The 22,526-nt window shown below is 44.9% G+C and overlaps 1 protein-coding gene across 1 annotated transcript in view; it reads left to right on the top strand.

Moving 5' to 3' along the window:
- Nucleotides 1-22,526, top strand: part of LOC311498644 (large neutral amino acids transporter small subunit 4-like) — a 28,057-nt gene continuing 5,531 nt past the window's right edge. The window contains exons 1-10 of the mRNA XM_084559319.1: nt 1-159; nt 2,674-2,895; nt 8,339-8,561; nt 8,674-8,729; nt 8,924-9,000; nt 18,031-18,123; nt 18,289-18,422; nt 18,807-19,018; nt 21,826-21,969; nt 22,369-22,495. Coding sequence (XP_084415445.1) covers nt 2,736-2,895; nt 8,339-8,561; nt 8,674-8,729; nt 8,924-9,000; nt 18,031-18,123; nt 18,289-18,422; nt 18,807-19,018; nt 21,826-21,969; nt 22,369-22,495 — 1,226 coding nt within the window. The 5' untranslated portion in view covers nt 1-159; nt 2,674-2,735. The remainder of the gene's footprint in view (nt 160-2,673; nt 2,896-8,338; nt 8,562-8,673; nt 8,730-8,923; nt 9,001-18,030; nt 18,124-18,288; nt 18,423-18,806; nt 19,019-21,825; nt 21,970-22,368; nt 22,496-22,526) is intronic.

The raw sequence follows: 22,526 nt of genomic DNA, 5'->3' as shown, positions 1-22,526 counted from the left end.
AGAGGAGAAACAGTGTTTCATGTAAAGCAAAGAAAAACCGTCCTGCTTGTGAATTCCCGCGGCTGCTTTGTGTGTTTGTCTTCGAGGGACATTTGGACCAGCAGAGACTGAAGTGACTTGACTCGCAGCGCCTGTAGTCCTCCGGGTCCAGACGCTCAGGTGAGTCCCGTGTCCCCGCCAAGGATGCTCCACATCGGAGCGCTGCCTGCCGCCTCCGCGGAGGAGAGGCTGACTCATATTTTGGCGGACTTAGTGAGAGGAATCACCGTCAAACCGTGACATAACGGATCAACAGCAGCATTTTGTAGGAAAAGAGCGTCCTGGCTCCGTTCACTGAACCTGTTCCTCTTTCTGTGACTCTTTGTTTAATGGCTGCATAGAGGAAGATGAAGCTGCAGCAGCAGCAGCAGCCTGTAACACTGTGACAACTTCAGGTCTACCAGTGTTAATCCGATTAGTCGTTTCCACTCTCAGATCAATGGGGTTATTAATCTGTAACTATATTTAATGCAAACTAACACAACTGATTTCATCACTCAGTCAGTATGTTACAGTTGTTTTTCTCTTCGTTATTCTTGTTATCCTTCATTTTACTTGCATGATGACATTCATCGAGACATAAAAGTTGTGATTTTATTTTTTTTTTAAGAAAACCCGCCTGAATGTTTACGGGTTGCTGTGGCGAAGCAGAAAAACAAGGAAGACTGTTGTGTCTTCATCAAGTTGACTGTCTTTGTTTCAGCAGGATTTCCCCCTGTAGCCTACTGTTGTTGATACTGAACAGCTGAGCGCTTCTTGTGTAGCTGGAGTCAGAGTGCTGAGGAGCACTCCGTGCACACCCGGAAAAATGAAGAAGGAGTTTTCAATATAAAAGAATTCAAAAGAAATTATTGTTCATTTAACGTATTTTTCTAATTGAATTTCTATATGACAGCAATAGAAACGTACACGTCAACGTATGGGTGGTTCCAGCTAATGATATGGAATCAGTGTTCTCACTCACAGGCTTTAGAAATACGAAAAATACCCCCCCCCCCCCCCCAGACTTTTATTTTGAAATAACTAACCGGAAAGCAGCTTTGTCTGTGCTACCTTTACCAGCGAGAGGGCTAGAGATGCAGATTGGGGTAGGTTTGGGGGGGGGGGGGGTATTGTGCAGATGATTTCAGTCCAGTTCAGACCAGTTCCAAGGCTGCTCTTCATTCACCGCAATATACTTTGTCTTATTGTTCTCAGTGCCATTAAGACGAAGCCGCTGCTTAAAAATACATAAAGTCATAATAGAGTCTGTTGTTTTTCTGTGTTATGCAGCCTTTAATTCTTCATAGCCGTCAGCGCCGGGGGCGATGAGCGACATCAAGTTCATGTTCAGACAAAAACAGTCATACTTATCAGACAGAAAGGCGTTCATTGTTTCAAGTAGGAAGTGTCGAAAAATATAAACCTACAGTATTAAAACGTGGCGTTCATTATGAATTATTATTAAGGATTCAAGTTATACCACGTTTGTGTGAAAAGTGAAGACCTTGGTAGTGTCAGGTCTTTTCACTAAAGTGCCACATTTAATAAACAGTTACTCTTCTATTATTATTAACGTTATTTATTCCACTATTCCAGTTATTATTATTGAATGTTGGGCTGTATAACATATGTAGATATATTTTGTTTTTCACAAAGTAGTCAAGTGTTTCAGACACCCATTCGTTTAATGTATTTATTTTCATTAAGTGATTTAAAATATATTTATCTATAGCCTTTTTATTTAATTTCCAGTGGGCTGTAATTTCAGCGCGGACCGGTTCTGTTGAGCAGCGCTCGCGCTGACAAACGACACTGAGAATCTCGCGCCGCACTGGTTCGAACCGGCTCGAGCTCCAGCTGCATTCACGTGCGGTGGGGTGTTTGTGTAAACAAGCTGTTGTTGTTGTTTTTTTACATTTTTATCATTATGGCTTCATCGCGATCAACTGAAATTCGCTAAAACAGTGTAACCTTTCAGTGTCCACCAGAGGAAAGAGATCCAGCAAGTGGTCGTGTCTTGTTGAGGTATTTAAATCACCAAATCAAGGTAGCTCATTGTCAATATCTAGTGAATCGAGATTCAGACAGCTGGGGTTCATTTGAGAATGGGGTTCTAGCATTGAATTGAGAACTTTAAGCCTATGTTGTGTATAACATCTAACGCTACCTTACAAACCTTTCCTGCCAGTTGCGACCCCTCCATATAGTCTTCTCCCACATGAGTTGAATACAACATAAACCTCACGTGTAGCTGCTGCAGGAGCCATATCACTAGCAGCCAATAGGAGGAGACCTGTGAAACCCACCAGCCAATCGGATATGTCGGTGGGCGTGAAGTCTTTAATATTTATAGGAGGGGTTTGTTCCCAGAGGCCTCAGCTGTTTTCTGTTTATGATAGTCTACCACCACCCTCATCAGCCTGAAACAAAGGAATGTGTGTGATGTATATGTATATGAGTCATTAAACACACTGAAAGCAGATTTTTCAAGAATATTGCAACCACACAAACAAGCAATGAAACCGTTAATTCATTCGTTCATTTCCTGTAGACGCTTCTCCTCTGGAGGGTCACGGGGAGCAATGAAACATAAGTGTAACATTTGGAAACAGCATCAGCAGCTTATCGTTTCGTCCTTGTGCTGTCTTCCAGGCTCCAGCAGCCTCCCTCAGATCCGGTCCGGCCAGTGCACTGCTACCTCCATCCCAGCAGAGATGGCTCCCACATTGGCCACGGCCTTCTCCCGCCGCTGGTGGATGGCGGTGACGGCGGTCATTGAGAACCTGCTGTTCTCCGCTGTGCTGCTTGGCTGGTCGTCCCTGCTGATCATGCTCAAATCTGAGGGCTTCTACTCCTACATGTGCAAAGGACCTGGTGAGTCTGCTTTACTGCTTGATGTAGGAGTTATGTTGGTATTTGATGTACTTGTCCTTTACTTTATGAAGTCCCTATATACCTGGGGCCTTTGGGCCTGTTTCAGTTGTCTGCAAGATGCTGCCAAAACCATAGATATGCGTATTGAGAGTGACAGTCTCGACTTATTTATCATGCAAATAAGCCTCATCCAGTCATCTTAAATGGTAATAGGCCTATTTGCATCCAGTATCTTACAAATACAGGATACTCTTGTGCTTTTTGATTTTAATCAGAGTTTGACAACCTTGCATAACAACGCCCTGAGTATCTCTGCATTCAGCAAACTGATTGCGACACTCAGGGCTGGCGGGTGTGGCGGGATTAGCATGATTTAGGGACACGCAAACACAAATCAAGAAGTGCTCAGGTTTCACCCAAGATCGTCACCTCAGCCTCAGTCCAGGACAGTGACCTTTGAGAAAAGCAGCTACCTGCATATTAGCAAACACAGAGGACTGTTATTGATCCAACAGTTGTGGTTTCCTGGTGGAAAGCAAGTCATTATACCAGCAGCAGGCTTCAAAGGCAGATATGCTGCACAACAAAGCAACAAGTTGAGATCTGAGTATTTAGATTCTGTCCTTTGCTTTCTCGGATCAAAGGTGATGCAGTGAGCTGCTGGACTCGGCGGGTCATTGTGAGGTTATCAAAAGTCCAACCAGGCGAAGACCTTACCATTATTTAATCAGTTCTTTTTCACAGTAGTAATATAGGTCAGGTGAAACATAACAACACGCTGAAAAAAGGCCAGCTCTTCTTCATCAATGCCATTTTAGTTTAGTCTCCAGTGCCAGGAAACAGATCCATTTGTGAATGAGAGCATTCATCCTTTTCATTCTCCACAGTGATCATCACACAGACTGTTTGTCTGTGCTTGCCTCTTTGATCCTCTGATTGTGTCTTAGCGTGTTTCTCTCTTTGTATCCTACAAAGAAACAGTGATGAAAGCCTCGCGGGGTTAATTTGTGCATATGAAGCCTTATAATTTAATTTAACTCCATCAACTGCTCACAGGCCATTCTCATTTTATGGTCCATAATGTCACATCTCTGCAGGTCTCCGCTGTAAAGCCCCCAATCTCTGATCAGCCGGTAGTGTTAAATCAGCAGTTTTTGTGTTTTACTTGCAGCTGTGAGATGGCCAGGAAGATGCAACAGTTTTTGTGTATGTGCAGTGTAGTCAGGTCAATAATGTGCAGAAGTGTAGCATTGCCCTACTTGTAGTGCGACACTGTCTGCTATTAGATTTAAACATTATGCAATACAATGACATGGCATGGAACTAAAATAGAAAACGTTGCGCTCTGCCAGTCCTGCTGTCTCCAGTCCTTTCCTGTTTCTAAACAGAGTTAAAAGATTTTAATTTTTGCAAGTCTGTTGTACAGCAGCCAGTTAGCTTATTTTAACACAAAGACTACAGATGGAGGAAACAGCTATGCCTGATTTTGTGCCAACATCACATAACAACTTGTCTGTTATCTAACTAAATTTCCCTTATTGAAATATAATATTTTGGTTGCTCAAGTTGTGCAGAAAAAAATAAAAAATGACATGATTTTATTAGTTTAGCGTAGCCACACTTAATCCTTATCAAAATACGAGTCTGCTAACACTCCATTTGGATTTTGGAGTTATTTGGTTGTGATTAAATTTAACTCCACAGTGCCCACATTTCTCTGTCAGATTTGTTTGACCTGTGGGCATAATCAGTTCCCAATGGAGCTGCTCAAACCTATGGCATATATCAATGTGAAGTATGTGAACTCCGAACTTACACATGTGTTAGTTCAGACTTGACAGGTTAGACTCCGAAGTACCTCCTCTGGAGATTTGTCATTTGTGACAACCGTGTTCTTGTCACTTTTCGATGCATCGAGGCAAGAACACATCCGGGACTTTGGACTCTACTTGGTCAGATGATTGACTGGACCCATACTTGGGCAGTGACCGATGACGTTATTCAAATCCACAAGAAAATGGCTACAAACAAGAAAGCATATTGAGGGACACCCCAACTTTCCGCCACAAAAGAATTTTGGGCAAGGAAGTTGGTCCAGTTATTATTTTACAGGCCCGAAGAAGTGACTAGGAGTAGCCTCTGGTAACGCTGTGTAGCATATTTAGCTACTTCATTAATTCTGTTGATGCACTGATGAAATCTACAATCTGAAACACTGTAGGAAGAAAGTTTAAAAGCATTCTTTGTTAAAGAAAGTCTCATTTATCTCATGTTAGCTAGCACTAAGCTAACATAGTTTGTTAATGTTGTCTGAGACAACATCTTCCCAGTGTCCATATCATCAGTAGAGTTATGGTCCTTCTATCAGATAAAGGTGTATTAAAGGTGTGTGTGATAAGCTGTGTTTCTCTATAATTTGTTCTCCAAAAATGTCAAAACAAAATCAACACACCCTTAGCATGCCAGGAAATATGAGCATGTCCAGCGCTTGACTGGAGGAACAAGTCATGCTCAACAATATGTGGAGGGATTTCACTAAGCGGCATTTACTGCAGCACCACGTTGGATGATTTACAATGAATGCCGTGGCAGATATACGGGGACTAAGCATTTTCATGTTAACACAGAAGCGTCATATACAGCTGAGGAGTGACGGTAATATATGGCTCCTGCAGGAGGCTACATGAAGGTCACAGGTGGTGTTTCTACACCGCGGCTCCGTTGTGAAACTCATTGTTGTTCAGCGCCTTCAGTTCAACGTCTTCCCACGGCTCATTTGCTCTGCTGTTGTGAAAAGTGTGTTTGTGTGTCACGTAGTGCAAAGATGAGAGCTGAGCATTCTCTCCCCTTTGTCTCACCGCTTGTCTCATGCCTCTTGTCTCTTGCTTGTTGCACAAAGATAAAATGTGTTTTTGCGCCGTTTGTGCAGTCACTGGGAGAACTTGTTTATGTCAGTGTAAACGGAACAGATGACACATCCAAAAGAAAACAGTGGCTTATTTGAATGGTTAAAGTAGCTTCTTTATTTCTAATGCTCCACACTTAATGTCCACATTATGCCCTTGAGGCTGTGTAGATGCAGTGGCCATCTAACTATCCCATAACCCAACAGCTTTACACAATAATGATCACATCCTTAAACAGGTCACTGATAAAGAGGAAACGCACCTGTATCTGAGAGGTCACCGCTTCTTTGATGTGAATTGATGCGGCCACTGTTACCTGGGTGCGGTTTGTGTACCATATGATCTGATAGCGTGATTCCTCTTTATTGTGAACTCTTGTGTCAGTCTATTGTTTCAGTGTCCTGACAGTCGGGTTATGACAGTTATGTTGGTGCCTTCGACAGAAACATTTGTCTATAGGAGGTGTATAGGAGTCTGTTTGGTTTGATGTGTATATCAAACCAAACAGTATAGGAGAGAGAAAAGGGGCCTGTTAAGAAACAGACTGCAGTGTTTTTATACCATTGACATGAACATTCACCGAGCGGGTGAACAGTGAAAAGCTTCTCCCTATAATGACTCATACAGTTCAGAGACTTTCGAAGTGAGGCTTTATACCTCTTAGTGAGTGTGCGTGGACGGGGCTTTTCCCTTATTGACTCAGGTCTCCTGCAGTCATTTGATTAGTCAGCGGTCAGAGCCGCTGGGGGACAGATGCTGCTGCCTTCTGTTAGTCCAACAGTCAGCACTTAATGCTCCCGTACACCTCAAACACCAGTCTTCGACACAAAATCTACCTTTTGACAGATCACAGTGGTGCTCTTTCAGTCAGTCCACCTCTTTGGTTTTATCTGGAATATCTATTTTGCTCTTTTCATGGTGCCCAGAGGTCGAACCCCACCAACTTTGGGTTTTTCTACAACGCCACTGGCACAACATGTCACTTATCCAGTGTAATAAAGCATATACACGTGTTGCTAGATAAGATGGCACCACTCGCAATACACTTTGCAGATATTTCGGGTTCCCGGGGGATCAATCTGTGTGATCAATCTGCCTTTTTCTTTAGAACCAACATGAGGACGACCTGTATGAGGTGAGATGCTTCGTCGAGCTTTTGATTACATTCTGGTGGAGCTGATGGGGCTGGTTCAGTTGTCACTGGTTTGTAAGACTACTTGGAAACTTGTTGAAGATGGCTGGACCTTGTGAGAAGACTGTTTTGTCAACTAATATTCTATTGATTTAATCTGTTTAGGATATAGTTGAATAAAATGCATTTGAGCTGCAAAGCATTTGACCAACAGCAAACAGGTGGCTACAATTTTGTATGTATAATATCAAACTGGTTCTTAGGCAGCTGTTTATGTGAATGCAGCCTCTCGAGCTCAAGTGTCCGGACATCACTCAGTGAATTTATTTACAACACTTCGGTCGCAGGTGTTGGTTACGACATGTCACCTTTCACCTACTTACATTCTCACCAGGATGCATTTAATATGACATAAAAGCCCCTGCCCCCCTTCCTGCATCCACCCCCAACCCCTATGCCCGGAGACCAGGGCCAACACCTCCTCCCCGGTCCCCCCTTTTTATTGTGACCTGGATCTGCAGAGGCAGAAAACAACATCCCACGTCCGTTTAAGAGCACAGAGGGGAAACAGATTTTCACTTCAGTTGTTTATTAGACGTAGCAGAGACTTTAGCTGCTTTTGACAACTTGCCCCCAGGACTGAAACGAACAAAACAGATGACTGAGTACTTAGTTGGCCCGGCTGCCCTCCTCCACACTGTAAGTGTGTGGTAACTGCTGAGTCTGTCTCTATTGTTTTCCTTCAGAATATAAACAAGTCAAGGTGAGTGAGGAGCTGTTTTCCTCCTTCACCACCCCCCTCTCCCTCTTTGTCCTCAGTCTGTCTGTCTGTCTGTCTGTCTGTCTGTCTGTCTGTCTGTCTGTCGAGATACCGGCGGAGTTTAACTGGAGGCAACTGACTAATAGAGCACAGAGACAAAAATAGACTCCTCATGAACTCAGTGGACTGTGTTTACCAGTGATTCAGCTGAGGACGCAGACTGAGCTCCCGTACACCGTGCCAGTGTTCAGTTGTGACTATTTCAGGTGGCTGTTTTCCTCGTATTGTGTTGTTTTCCCTGTGGTGTGTTTACTTGACCTTTAACGTGTCTCCTGGATTTTCAAACTAGCAGCTCAGCTCTCAGGGAGGGAGGGGGGGTCAATGCTCAGGCCCCAAACAGCAAAACAAAGAATAAACTGCAGAACTTCCAAAAAGGCTGTAAAGTCATCCCGTAAAATCATCCCACAGCTTGGCATGTCTGTATTATGTTGCAAAAAATGGGAATGCTGAGTATCAGGATCTGAATAATCCCTCAAGGAAAATGTTTTGTTGCTGTTGCTCCCATGATTACTCTATTAAATACGTCATAAAGATGTTTGAATTTGAACCTTGTCTCCTCCTGCTCTTTGATGTTTCCTCATCCAGAAAACAGCTCCAGCGTCTCCAACTCCTCCAACACGTCAACCCCTGACGCTGACAGTGCAACGGAGGAGTACCTGACGATGAACGACTGGCCCATCTGCAAAGACCAGGATGAGATGCTGAACCTGGCTTTCACCGTAGGCTCCTTCCTGCTGTCGGCCATAACCCTGCCCCTGGGCATCGTCATGGACAAATACGGGCCGCGGAAGCTGAGGCTTTTGGGCAGGTGAGGCTGGAGAAGAAAGTCAAACCTGACACATGTTGGGTTATTTTGCCTTTTTAAATATTGTGTGGCTTTTTTTTTATTCACTGCGTTCGTGATCATTATGTTTTCCCAGTGCCTGCTTTGCCTTCTCCTGCCTTCTCATCGCCTACGGTGCCAGCGATCCCAGTAGTACGTATTTTTGTTTACGCTGTCCCCACATACAGCACATCCCAATCATGTACCACAGATTTACATTCAGGCGCACGTGATGTATTGATGCAGCAGTGACACTTTAATCAATCACACTCAACGTGTGGGAGTTGTCTTGTGTCAGCAGAGTGCTCGTATCGGTTCGTGTTGGTGATCTCCTCTTTCTCCTGCAGATTTGTCCATCCTGATCTTCTTTGCGCTGGCGTTAAACGGGTTCGGAGGCATGTGCATGACCTTCACATCTCTGACGGTAGGAAAGCTTTTACCAAGATTACAATACTTAGCAATACTTACCCATTGTCAGCTTATGGTACCGTAGTTCATATGTGGTGCTTTTAGCTTTATTTCACTGTCAAATGACAAATGTTATTGCCAGGCTAGTAAAGCCTGAATGATTAAGAAGCATTACAGCCCAGACCAAACTCATTCGCTGCAAAGGAGCCACAAGGTGGAAATTAACAAAACATTCATTAATTCAGTTCCAAACACCTGCATTTAGCTACTTTTTCACATCAAAATGGCTGCAGTGAAGTGGAAGAGGAAAAAGTAAGTGCTGGTGCTCCACACAAATTAAGAACCTGTGCTTTGACAGTTTTCCCTCAGGCTGTCAGCTACATAAACTTTAGACTGGTGTGTGGTGCACTGAACTTACAGGCCTTCTGTGTACTGTAGGACTCTATAGGTGTTAGCCTTGATGTTACACTTCCCCAAGAACAAACAAGTGAGCGTTGCTTAATGCTAGACAGAACAGAACAAGGTGAGCTACATGTAGTGTCCCTGGATCATGTGCTTTAAATCATATTGCTTGTGATAAACACCTGGTACGACGGGAAAAGTCCCGGTATGCCTTGTTGGTAAAGTTTATGCATGTGGGCACTGCGTACTGGGGCATACCGGCCTACTACGTACAGCACTGTTAATAGCAGTCAACTGGTTACTAAACATAGCAAATTAGCTCGCTTGCAGTATTGCTCGCTTGGCTATTTCCACTGGTCAAGTGGTTATGACATGTGAAGTTGTGTACACAAAATGCTTGGCACAACTGCTAACATCCAACTTGACTTGTGACAACACAGCTACGAGGCAACTGTTGGCTTCCAGAAGCCACCGAGGCTCATAGTTTAGCAAGCTAACGACGGTATTGATTAATGCAGGATATGCGAAGGCGTGATGAAAAGACGAGGCCGCTGGGAATATTAACATTTCCCTCAGACATATTACAGGATCATGAAGAAAACACTGACATCAGCAAACATTTCGCAATTCATGAGCAAAATTCCTAAAAGCTAGCGTTCGCACACCGCTAACGGTAATTTGTGGTCATGACAGGCAGCGTCGAGCCCACGCACAGGCCCACGAAAACATTGTTCTAGTTTTTAATCGAGTGTATGTTTGAGCAAACCAGAGCAACATGACAGGACGGGCGGTGCGCTAGCGCACTGCGAAGCGCTTACGGAGAGAAGAGGGAAAGAGGGATGAGCCTGGAGCGAGTGACGGGCAGCAAGGCAGGTGCTTTAGACAAGGGGAAATTTGGAAGATATGAAGAGAGATGGCAGAGCAGCTGACAAGAGGGAGGAGGGGATGAGCAGTGTTGACAGGAGAGGAGTAGTGAAGGATGGAGCGGAAGAGAAAAGCCATTGGTCAGGATGATCACACCGGTCAGAGAAAGTGCTGCATCACAGGAGAGGACACGTGAGCGAGAGACACAGAAAGAGAGAGAGTAGTTAAAAGATAGCGAGCATGCACTGGTGATCTATTATTCACTCCTGCTTTGCTGCGTTGGATGGGAGCCGATAAAAAGACCTCTCCTCATTGCCGTTTCGTCCACATGAGGACACACGGATCACCGGTGTGCACTGCTGTTGTACAGATGTGTGATTGCTCTGGCTGTGTAACAATATAGTATTTTTAAGGTTCAACTGGTGTTCACATTGTACTTCACACCTCAGAAAAGAGTACGTGTTACTTTGTCGCGGCTTGGTTGCCGTAGAGTCATTTGCAGCCTGAACGCTTATCGTAAGATAAGGGCAGATACAGACCGTGACAGAGGACACAAACAGGAAGCAGCAACAGGGGAACTGAGTCCTTGTGTTTGTGTGTGTGTGTGTGTGTGTGTGTCTGTTTCCCCACCCATGCGTTGCTGTTTCCTATTCACACCGCCTTCTGGGACCCTGCCTGACACACACACACATAAGCTGTTGAGCTGGTTTCGTCCCACTGCACCCCTCCCCTCCAGCCTTGCAGCTCTTTAGCTCTCGGCCCGCTTGTTTTCTTCTTCTCCAGTTTCAGCTGCTCTCCTCCCAGCGAGGCCAGACCCGCACACAACTGTCTGAGCGGTCGCTTGTGTGCGCGAGCGCTCGGTGTTGTTGCATGTCATCACCATGTGTGCCTCTGTGAGTTATCGTAGCTGCAGGGGGTCTCCGACCTACAGTAAGCCAAGTTACAGCTCCCCGCGGGTCTCGACAAATGTTTCGCCGAAGCCTTGGTGTTTGTGTCGAAGAGTATTGATTTTGTTATCCTCATAAGAGGGCTTTAGAAAGTGTACTAAAAAACACAGATATAATAATATATTATTCCATATATCATTGTCCCTACTTGCAGGTATTAAAACATCTTAAAAAGTCTTAAATGTAACTTCTGCGGAAACTGCGCGTGTGTGTGAGAGAGATATAGCTGTTTTCCTATCCCTCCCTTTTCCTGAATCTTTGAAGGGCTGTTATCGAGGCAAACTATTTTAAGAGACCTGTGAAGTTTATTCCTCAGACTCTCTGAGGCGTCATAGGTTACTGAAACCCCTCAGGTCAGGGCGACCCACCCAGCTCTCCCAGTGCGCCCGGCGTGTTTCAGTCGTTTGGGACATGGGGCAGAGATTTCTCTCATCGTTGCCTTCCACAATTTCTTTGTCTCAGCTCCTTCGCCGTCCCCTCCTCCCTCCATCTCTGTTATTCCTCCTCTTTATCTATCTTTGCTTCGCTTCCGCATTCTCTCCCGTGGATGCACACTCAGCACTCAGTGTCCCAGGCTGCAGATGGAAAACAGGGAGTGAACGTGAGGAGAAGGGGAGGACTGGAGGAGGGACATGTGGTTCATATAGTCTTCCCTGCCCTCCATTCCTCCCACCGCGCGCTTGTAAACAGCTTCATGTTACAAATGTGCTGTGATCCCGCCTGTATGTATGCTATACATATGTTCTAGCCGCAGGCACGCACGAAGCTCCTCCTCTTGTTCTTCGTCCGGTTGGTGGCACGTGTTGGGAGTGAACTGGGTTTGGTCTCCCGGTCTGAAGCTCTGCCTGTGGCCTTAATCGGCTTTCTGTCCGATGCATTGTAATGTATATTTCCTCTGTTCCCAATCCCTGTTTTTCTGTGTCACTGGAACATCTGGAAAAACGCTCGTATGTGCCGGACAAACCGCTCACTTACGTAGCTTTAAGTCCAGAAGTGTGCCCAATGAATATGTTTTCAACTTCTAGGTGGGGCTAGAGGAGAAACAAGGATCATTTCTTAGTGGGAGGAAAAATTATGAATTGCTTCATTTTAGCCATTGAAGAAAAAAAAAAAAACATAGCTCAAATCTGGCTGTGGAGTATTTTTACCACGCCAGGGAGGGCTGGGTGAGATGGAGGAAGTGCAGTCTATGCTCTGTGTGCTGCATATAACCACATTAAAAGTAGGGAAAAAAAAAAAAGATGACCGAGTTACAAAAAGGTCAACGGTTATTTAGTCATTTGAGATCAGGGCTGGCCAGACAGAGAGGCAGTCCCTGATATCAGGATTATGTGGATGCAGCTTTCACTCTGGCAGCAGTCTGATCCAGGTGGTTGCGAGATCTTGTTTTCAGGCTCTTCTGGGCAGCTCGACTGACAATAAATCTCTTCCAGTCACAGAGAGGTCTTAACACCCCACCGTTCCAAGAAATGACTCCCGATAGAAACACTTTTATTCTGTTTTCCGGCCATTAAAGCCCATTGGTTTATATCACACTAAAAAAACAATTTGATTTCTAAGAAGAGGGAACATAAAATGACGTCAGGTCGACAGAGGTATGCCGTCTGGTGTTTGTCAGCTGGTGTTTGCTAATCTTACAGCCCTCTTGGCTGCTCTTTATGATGGATGGATGTCCTGTGCGTCAGGGCAGGACCGGTCAGAGCTGGTTCTCTATGATCCAACAGCAGGCAGCTGGAGTTTCCACTCGCTGCAGCAAAACCCTCTTCCTTCTTTCATTTCTCTGTTCTTCCCTCTCAGACTGTGTCTCATGCCAGGCTGTGTCCAGTTTCCTCTTTTTTTTTTTTAATGCCTGACTTGAAAGGGTCAGCATTTTCCCCACTCCCCAGGTCTCTTTGTCACCTCCCATTCTTCCATTCCCATTTCCATTTAACAACACTCAGCAGACACGCGTATCCACAGTGACTTGCAAAAAGTGCAGGGTGGCCAAAAAGTTAGAGTCACATGAATAGCTTGAATCAGACGCTGGATTCACAGAATAGCTGCAGCACGGTTTCTTGTGTGATCCCAGACTTATCTGACACCACGGTGAATACATGTCATATTCAGAATGTATTCACGGTACAGAGGTAAAGGTTAATACAACAGATCTAGACAGTGGAGAAGTCGGTCATTGCTGAAATATCATCAGCAATAAAATGTTCCTTTTTATATTTGACTGGGTCACGTGGTGTAATACGAGCTGATAACGTGCACCACTCTCTCCCAAACAAGACTGAATCACAGCTCGCCAGATTTAATCAGATTCTATGTGATTATTTGAAATGAACACTATTAATGAAAACATGTGTTAAGAGCTGTGCTAATGGATTTGTGAGGCTTTACTCAGGCTAACGTGTTCATAGTGACTACACTGCCATGATAATGTTACCAAGAGCTTAATTAAGCATGCTTGTGTTTGTTAATTAGCGGGTTGGGTTAGGTGAGTTTAGGCGGGTTTAACCTACTTTGGCGCTCTTCTCTGTGAAGCTCTTTCAGAAGCTCCTCGTTCGTCGTCAAATCCAGGAACATTTAAAACATTGTTCCAGTACATATTGGCTCTGGCCCATGGTGTTCCCGCGAATTTTCTTTTATTTAGTTAACAATTTATTACATTTTTCCTGCTGCATAAAGGCAGAGTTTTATTATCATACTCTTCAAACAAAACCCTCAGATCCACGTATCGATCGACCTTTTCTTCCTCTTCCTTCTAATTTTATCTTACTATCGTTGCACCATTTTTCAGACAAACACGTGCCGCTCACTGAAACCTGCCATCGGCCCCTGATCTCTTATCTCCAGGTGACTGCTCTGAAGCCAACACAGGCCTTTAGTGGCTGTTCAAATACTGACTCCATCCATGTGTGTACATTCTGCATGGATACACTGTGAGCACACAGCTAACAAAAGAGCCATTCAGGGAAGGGGCAACGGCAAAGTGGGTGGCCGGGTGTTGTTATTTTAGACAGGTATATGCACACAGGGCCGCTCGCAGTCTGCTCCCAATGGACACGAACACACCACTTCTGATACCTGCGATGAGGGTAAGGGAGCGGTTATGGATCAGGAGGGGTAGTTGAAGAAAAGAGGTGACATTTCCAGAACAAACACAGGGAACACCTCACATCGAGAACTACGTAACCACAAGCTGAAAAACACCGGCAGCGCATTCCTTTGATGATTACAGAATCACCCAAACAAGCCGCTGCTCTCTGAAGTAAAATCTTGCAGGGATTAGAACTGGAAAAACACACATAGATTTCTAGCTAACTTGCAGCCGAAGCAGTGTTGATTGCTTTACCTGGGATTGAGAGTTTTTGCACATATATTTTCAGGATGAACTGTCATCCCCATGTCATATCAGAGTTACTATATTATTAGTTTCCCACTTGTAAATGGCATTCGCATCAATTCAAAGGCTGTTGTGTGATGACGTATCCTCTGGGGCAAAGGTCACTGTTTGAGGATTCTGGCGTAGCAAGCTTATAACCATCTGGGCCAAGATTTCCTGTTCTGGAGTTGAGAGACAATGTCTCTGTAAGGACTGTTCCCAAAGTAGCCAGCTTAAACTCACTGAACAGCTTTTGTTTGACGTATTTGCTTGAAAATGGCAACGTGTTAGATCGCTCACTGACAGGATGTAACCGGGCGTCCTGTGATCTTCTGCTACAGATAGTATTGTCATGCATATTAGCTAGGTGTTAGCGTCTGGCTCAAAGCCCAGCGGTGCTGAAGTACAGCCTCAAGGCTCTTTCAGAATACTGCGGCACCTAGGCGCCGTAACTTACGCGCACAGCCTGCGCCGGTGTGAGCCATTTATACTCGTAAGTCCGGCTCGCTCTGTGAAAACGCCACCCAAACTCTAGTTGGCGCTGTGTCTTTACTGCCAATCGGGTTCATTTTTGTTTCTACTTTCTGCTTCACTTTCAACAATGGAAACTTTCGCCGAAATTTCGCTGAACACGAGTCATACATAATATATGTTTGTGTCTCCGAACCTCCTCTGTTAACGTGTCCTCGATGTGTTCCATCTGTATTGATCCGAAACAATCAATTTGAAAATTGCGGAGATTGAGAAGCATCCAGAAATACTAAAGTAGTTACATTTCTGGGGAGGTGCACGTCAGTTATGGCGCTATGGTCTGCGTTGTCGCCGTAGCTTCTGCGTCAACTTAACGCAGAAGTCAAAACATGAGAGGTGCTGGGTGTACACAGACCCAGTAAATGGGTCAAATATGTGTTGTATTTCTGACATATTTCATAGCATTTATGGGTGTTTTTAGGTGACTGTGTACAGCTACTATGTACTGGAGATAAGTCATCAGGGGTCGATGACAGGTTTCATTGAGTCAGATGGTTATTATGTGTCTGTCAGTGCCTGAAGCCATAGCTTCTTCTTTGTCCTTCTGTTTTTAACAGACACAAACTCACCTGTCTGCCTGACTGATGTGTTATTGACCAAAGCAACAGAAACACTGTTATCTACTCTCTGTCAAGCAGCGCCCTGACAGCTGCTCCTCCCATCATCACACTCACTCACACTTTATCCTCACACTGCTGAACCCATTAATCCGTACTTCTTCTTTCACGGTTAGCAGACCAGGCCGGTTTTTGGGAAACAGTCTTCTCAGCAGCTGACTGTGACTCAAACTTCGAGTAAACCGAAAGAATGACGTGAACCTGTCATCGGGCCAACGTTCAGCAGGACCGCAAGCGCAAGATGTGTTGGGTGATGGGTTCGGGCAAGTTGCTGCACATGGAGCCTGCTTGAAGGTTTTCTCTCTGGCACTGTTCAGTCACGTGACTTTGTTGTTTTCGCACACTCAGCCATGCCCTTTACAGAAACAGTGCTGCTTCCAAATAAATCTGTTCCCAGACTGAACAAATAAGCCTCGGTGTATTAGTGGGAGTGACATCAAGGAGGTGAATGACAGGATGGTTAGAGACCGGCCCTCTACACAGTGCTGTGAGTGCTCCTTTGTGTGAATATCTGTGATCTGTACTGGAAGTGGAAGGATTTAGGGGCCGTATGAAAATGACTGCTGTGGTGTGTTTCACTCCTCTGCAAAGTTGATGGGTCAAGCTGCACGACATACCATGCCATCACTGTAACTAATTGATTTCATACAGTGCCTTACTTCAGAACTCACAAGTGTTTTCCATGATTTCAAATAATAACGGAGCTCTTGCAAAAGAGTGGAGATTAAGAAAAAGACCCATTGTCACATTATCACTGGCTGGGGAATGAGGAAGTGAACTGGCATCAGTGGTGTTCAGTCTGAACCTGTTGACTCTGCGCAGAAAAACCGAATCGACCTTGGTTTGTCATCACCACACCAATTCTACTGAGGCGGTGATTTGTGCGTCCTCCGTCCTCCTCTCCACCAACTCGGCAAAAGGTCGGCCGCGTTACCCCCACCCTCACCCCCGCCTCGTCTGCCGGCTCCCCTAATGTGTCATAACTGGACTCTTTTGCTCGAGCGCCGTCGCAGAGAGGCGTCAGCGGAGGAATTCGGGGGTCTTATTATTTTGAATGTCGTGTCAGGGGCGTAGCAATTTTTTTGCAGCTCACCTTTGCTCCAATTATTCCGTGGAGTGATGTCTGTGTGGGGTGAGAAGGTTCAGTCTGACTAACAAGCTTCCCTCCTGCGGTGAACACACACCGTCTGGACGGATGGATGGACAAAGAGAGAGGAACTGGAGGGAATTCTCAGTGCAGTTACGCTATTTATGAGCCGTTATAATGATTCAGTGAGAAGCTGCTGCCCGAGCTTTAGCTCCCTGTACTCACAAGTCAACACCACAGCTGTTGACTTGGAGTTAGATCTCCCCTCCGCCTATATGCGACGCTTTAAATCACCACGATCGTGTTACATACGTCATACATGATGTTAAACCACTCAACCACATGTTCGCAGTCTTATTTTTTTCTCTTTGTTTCTGACTTCCTGAAGAAAGTTGTTTACTGTTGAAACTGCCCCGTTAAGTACAGTGTGTGCTCTTTTCTCAAGTTGAAGGTTGAGTGCATTATGCAAGGCTCTCTGGATTTTCTCTCTCTGCTCTGCCTCAACGGTGGGACAATAACAGTGCAAGAAACGGTCGCATGCAGTCTGCACAGGGTGTACTTTGTGGTGACAAGCCTATCAGTCGTCAATAATGCAGACCAGTGAGCTGAACTGTTTGCCTTTCTGAGTGCAGTTTGCGACATTATATCACACCGTGTGACTTTTTGTAGGTTTCAGTAGATTTTGAAACCACCAAATATGGCAGCAAAGATTATTGTGTAACCTACCATGCTATTATTAATCCAGTGTAGTTACCTAAATCTAATTATAGAGGTCATTTCTGCTAGCAGCAGCTTGACTTCAGGTTTAGCTGTCAGCACACGCAGGTGTCACTGCATGCCTTTGCTTCATGTTAATAGGGTTTAAAGCAGGACTGTGACGAACAATGTCCAGTGTTTCCACAGGTGGCTGTTACAAGAGGAGTTACAAAATCAACACTCAGCAATATTTGTTACATAGCAAAATATAAGTAAAGTTTGCTAACATTAGCCACCATGAGCTAACCGGTCATAGCAGTCAGGTTGTAACATGACATTCCTGAGTGTGTATAAATGTAACTTTTAATCTGTAACTGAACAAAACACCTTGCCTGTGGTTTCCCCTTTAAGTTCAGCGCTAATAGCGTTTCACGACAGTGGAAATCAGATTCAGATTTGCTGGAGACTTTTGAATGTGTGTGTTCTGTTTATCTTGGTAAACTGATCTGATCTAAAGTGTCTGCTCTCTCCACAGCTCCCCAACATGTTTGGAGACCTGAGATCGACCTTCATCGCCCTGATGATTGGCTCCTACGCTTCCTCTGCTGTCACTTTCCCCGGCATCAAGGTAACTTCTGATGTGTTACCCGCCTTTACTTAACTTTTGTTTTACCGACAAATATTCATTCATTCTGTCCTCATCCATCACAAAAGGATTCTTCCTAAAAGGCAACATCAATTATTGATTCTCCATTATGATGCATTTGTTTGGGTCCCGTCTGCCTGCCCGTAGGTCATCTATGATCTGGGTGCCACCTTCATTTCCATCCTGCTGGTTTGGGCCGGCTGTGCCTGCCTCGTCTTCCTCAACTGTTTCGTCAATTGGCCTCTGGAGCCCTTCCCCGGCCCAGAGGACATGGACTACACGTAAGGCAGACACACTCACTCTGCTACATATACGCGCACAAAGGCAGAGAAACATATGCATGTCCTCCAGCTATCATTGTTAAGCAGCCGTTGTAATGTTATTAGCTAACCTCAGGTTATACCTACTCTAAATTGATTCCAGCTGAGCTCAGATAGGCTGCATTCTCCACAGAGATCAGTGCAAAACCAGCATGCTCACACACTTCCACACAGTAAATCCCACTGTAATGCAGCAAAGACCAAGTGAGCCCTAAAGGGGAAAGACCATAAAACCAGATGATCGGCCAGCTTCTGCTCTCATCTTTTAAATTTCCTTCCCTCTCGCTTTTGTCTCTGCTGCATATTTTGTGATTTTCAACTCTTTTCTTTCCCGCGTTCTCTCAGGGTGAAGATCAAGTTCAGCTGGCTGGGCTTTGACCACAAGATCACCGGGAAGCAGTTCTACCGGCAGGTGACCACAGTGGGGCGCCGTCTCAGTGTAGGCAACTCAATGAAGCAGCAGCAGCCGCTGCCCAAAGACCTGGCCTCACAAGAGGCCAACAAGCTGTGCCTGTCCACCGTCGACCTTGAGGTGAAGTGCAAGTCTGCGGAAGAGAGTGAGTTCAAAGTAGAAAATTTAACTTCAGAACTAGCTATCTCTAAAGAGGTGGCAGCGAAAGCTCAATCAGATTTGTGTCGTTTGGAAGATTTGTAATTCCTCGCTCCCATCGTACCAGCTTGTTCTCAGTTTTTTTTTTTTTCTAGTTACTGTTTTAGCCAACTGATCATGAAAAAACTGGAATCCCCAACATGCTGCGACAAAATGTCCCAGCTGTCTGTGAGAGAGAAGAAATCCACACTCACGCAGAAGTCGACATACATGCTTCTTGCCGACATGATTCAGTCTTGAGGAGAGGCAGCCCCACTGTTTGTTGTGCCCCCTTTGCAAACATATGAATATTCAAAGCATCTCAAAAGCTTGTCTGCCAGAGAGAGTCGGTCTTTTGAATGAACCGGGCAGGAGGCTTTCCCTGTGGCCAAGAAGCAGTTAATGCGAGCTTAATTATTTTTCATAAAAACGAAAAGCCTTGAAAAAACCCAGGACAATTAAATTCCTGCGTTCCTAAAAGCGGCGCAGAGGGCCTTGACAACCTTTTGGTAGTTACTTAAACTTCAAGTAATTAGAGTTGCTGTTGGATATGATCCTTCTGTACGGTTGGAAACACTTTGAGGCCTGACCTACATCTGTACACAAAAGTTAGGCACACGCACCCCTTACATATCTACGGTACCCCATAACTAGGCTAACCCCCATTACCCTTACACCTCCAGGCCTCCCCGCGCCCTCCTGCCTCTCCCACCAGGGTCAGTGACTCCCAGCGGGTGGGTCTAGTCCCTCCCCTCTCGGTCTCTTTGGTACCAAATGGACCGTGGAATCGGTTCGGACCCCGTTCTTAGAAAAGCCGCTCAGCAGGTGTGTGACATGCTGGCAGGGAGCTCTAGGGAAGAAATGTTGTGGGTTGAAGTATCAGCAGGTTTGTGTGTGTGTGTGTGGAGTGCATTCAGGATGCTCGTGGTTGGTTTCATAACAGCTGGACCTTTCTCCGTCTGTCAGGAGCTCTAAAGAGGCCCATATGACACACAAACCCGTTCCCCTCTCATTTGTGCTCTAATTTGATGGCAGCTGTGCAGAATATTTACTCAATGTTTCTATTCGCTCTGCCTCCAGATATCTGAACGGCCCGATTTGAATTCTTCTATGTTTTTGTCAATAACAAACTGATACGCTCAATCTAGCCACAGTGTTCCCGTTTGGTATGTAAACTACACTTCTTGCCAGCGATGATGGAAGACACAGAAGGTCTTTCTAGTAACTGTCTCCATCATATGTTGATATAAAACAATACAAACTGTATTTATTTTTGTGTATACGACCTGATTCTAATACTGTTGAGCTCAAAGTGCTTATAAAACATTAAAAAGCCTTGCGAGCACGACCAAACAATTCCTACAATTAAGTCTGGCGTGGATACCTGTTGTTCAAGGCAATAAACCCATCTGCTCCATCTGTGCACCAACCATTAATTGGTCAGGCCAGCCCTTCACCATATGGACAGTTGTGTGCATTTTCCATTTATATTTCCAACTTTGATTAATGATCAACTCTTCCCACACCACTTTCCTTTGAATCCTCCAGCCACTGTGCTTCTCATTCACATTAACACGTGTTACTGTGGCACGGAGAGGCCTGTGGGAATATTTACACGACAGTCTCTTCCCTCCATCTTAGCGCTTCATACAATTAGACTTGGGGGAGGGCAATTTGGTGTACTTTACAGTCACATGTAAAGAGCTTAGAAGGGATGAGGAGACAGACATGTTTGGGCCTGTAGCTGTCTGTCGTGTGGTTCAAGGTTTGCTTCCTGCTGCAGACTGTGGTTTCAAAGAGATCATCATCGCGTAGGTTGCATGTTGAAATGCTGTGACAGACAGAACTGGGAGTACAGTCACTTTCCTATTTCGCTACCAATGACTCAAGGATTCAGTGGATCGCCATGACACATTTTGCTGACCTTCATGGTCCCCAGAGGATGAACCCTGCTGAACTTGTAGTTCCCCTGACTTTTTTTCCAGCACTGTCAGCAAGTTGACATTTGCAGTTTTGAGTGAAAGATCTCCACAACTATTGTATGGACTGATAGGATTAAATTCATGGTCCCCTAAATGACCTTTGTAAGCCGGTGCCATCATCCGGACAGCATTTTATTTTGTTCAATACCTGCAGAAGTAACGACATTCATGTCAACGTCTGTAGTTTTGGCGTAAAGATATTCTCAAAGAGCCCCAAGCTAGAACATTTTCTCTTGTTCCGCATTAAACGAGCAGAACTGGATGAATACAATTCAAACCACTGTTTAACATTTTTAAATCTCCCATGAAAGCCAAGAAGAAAAGGATTTTTTTTTTTAAAGATTATCAGTTCTTCAAACCAATGTAAACATCGACGCAGCCTTCCCCATCCAATGTAGCCTGCAGAGTTTAATAGTGGTTTTGCTAACATTTTACTTTTGTGCACAGTGGAGATCATAAATATAGAAACTAGCTGTATAATAGATAAAATAGGATGTGGATGTTTCTCATAAGGTTTGTACTGAGTAATGTACAATATACTGAAGTGGCATAACTTGGCAAAAGGACGGTAACCTCACATTTCCATGGAAATTCTGGTATACTTTGGTACTTTAAAATAATGAATCATCATATTTTATAAAAACAGCCGTAAAACATTATTAAAAACAGAGGATTTCACGTTGTTGTTTGCAGGAATTCTCTCCCTAGCCAGTGTTTTTGATATTTGATCTATATCTGAGATATTACCTCCGTTCCGCCCTATTTCTAACGTCTGCCCTCATTTCCTCTGCAGCTCAGTCTTTCATGAAGAGTGTCCTCAGCCCCATCTTCTTGCTGAGCCTCATCACGATGTGCGTCACTCAGCTGCGCCTCATCTTCTACATGGGAGCCATGAACACCATCCTGGAGTCGCTGACAGAGGGAGACCTCAGCACAGGTGTGTGTGTCGCCGTGCGCGGAGTGAGAGTGGACTGAGCTACATATGAAAACACACACAGATGTTGCTTTTCTTATCTTTAACACCTCTTTAACGTCCCTGTCATGCTGTCTTCCTGCTGCTGTTGCAGTGGAGAGGATGGAAGTGGGTAAGAGACGCTAGGCCAGACAAAACCACCTGCACTGTTCACCCTCTCCCCAACTCTCTGTCCATTTTAGCTGTCTTGTCTAGAGCATGGAATAAAATGTGTGGTCGAAACGCCCCATGACATCCACAAAACTGTCTTTCTGTTCCTGTCGAGAATGCATCACCCTCTAAACTCATACCATTCATTTTATATTCAAAATAAAGCCCATGTGCATAATAATAACTCCCTCTCTGCCGTCGTCTGTCCCTCAGTGAGCGTGTACACCTCCATCTTTGGCGTGCTCCAGCTTTTGTGCCTGGTCACCTCTCCTGTGATCGGCCAGGTCATGGACTGGAAGCTCAAAGAATGCGAGGACGATAATGACAAGAGCGCCAAGAGGTGAGGGATGCACTCGTTTAGACACAGAAAA

This window comes from Chelon labrosus (genome assembly GCF_963514085.1).
Source record: "Chelon labrosus genome assembly, chromosome: 13".
Classification (NCBI taxonomy): Eukaryota; Metazoa; Chordata; class Actinopteri; order Mugiliformes; family Mugilidae; genus Chelon; species Chelon labrosus.
The sequence above is the reverse complement of the archived record's forward strand: the minus strand, read 5'-3'. Positions and strand labels throughout refer to the sequence as shown.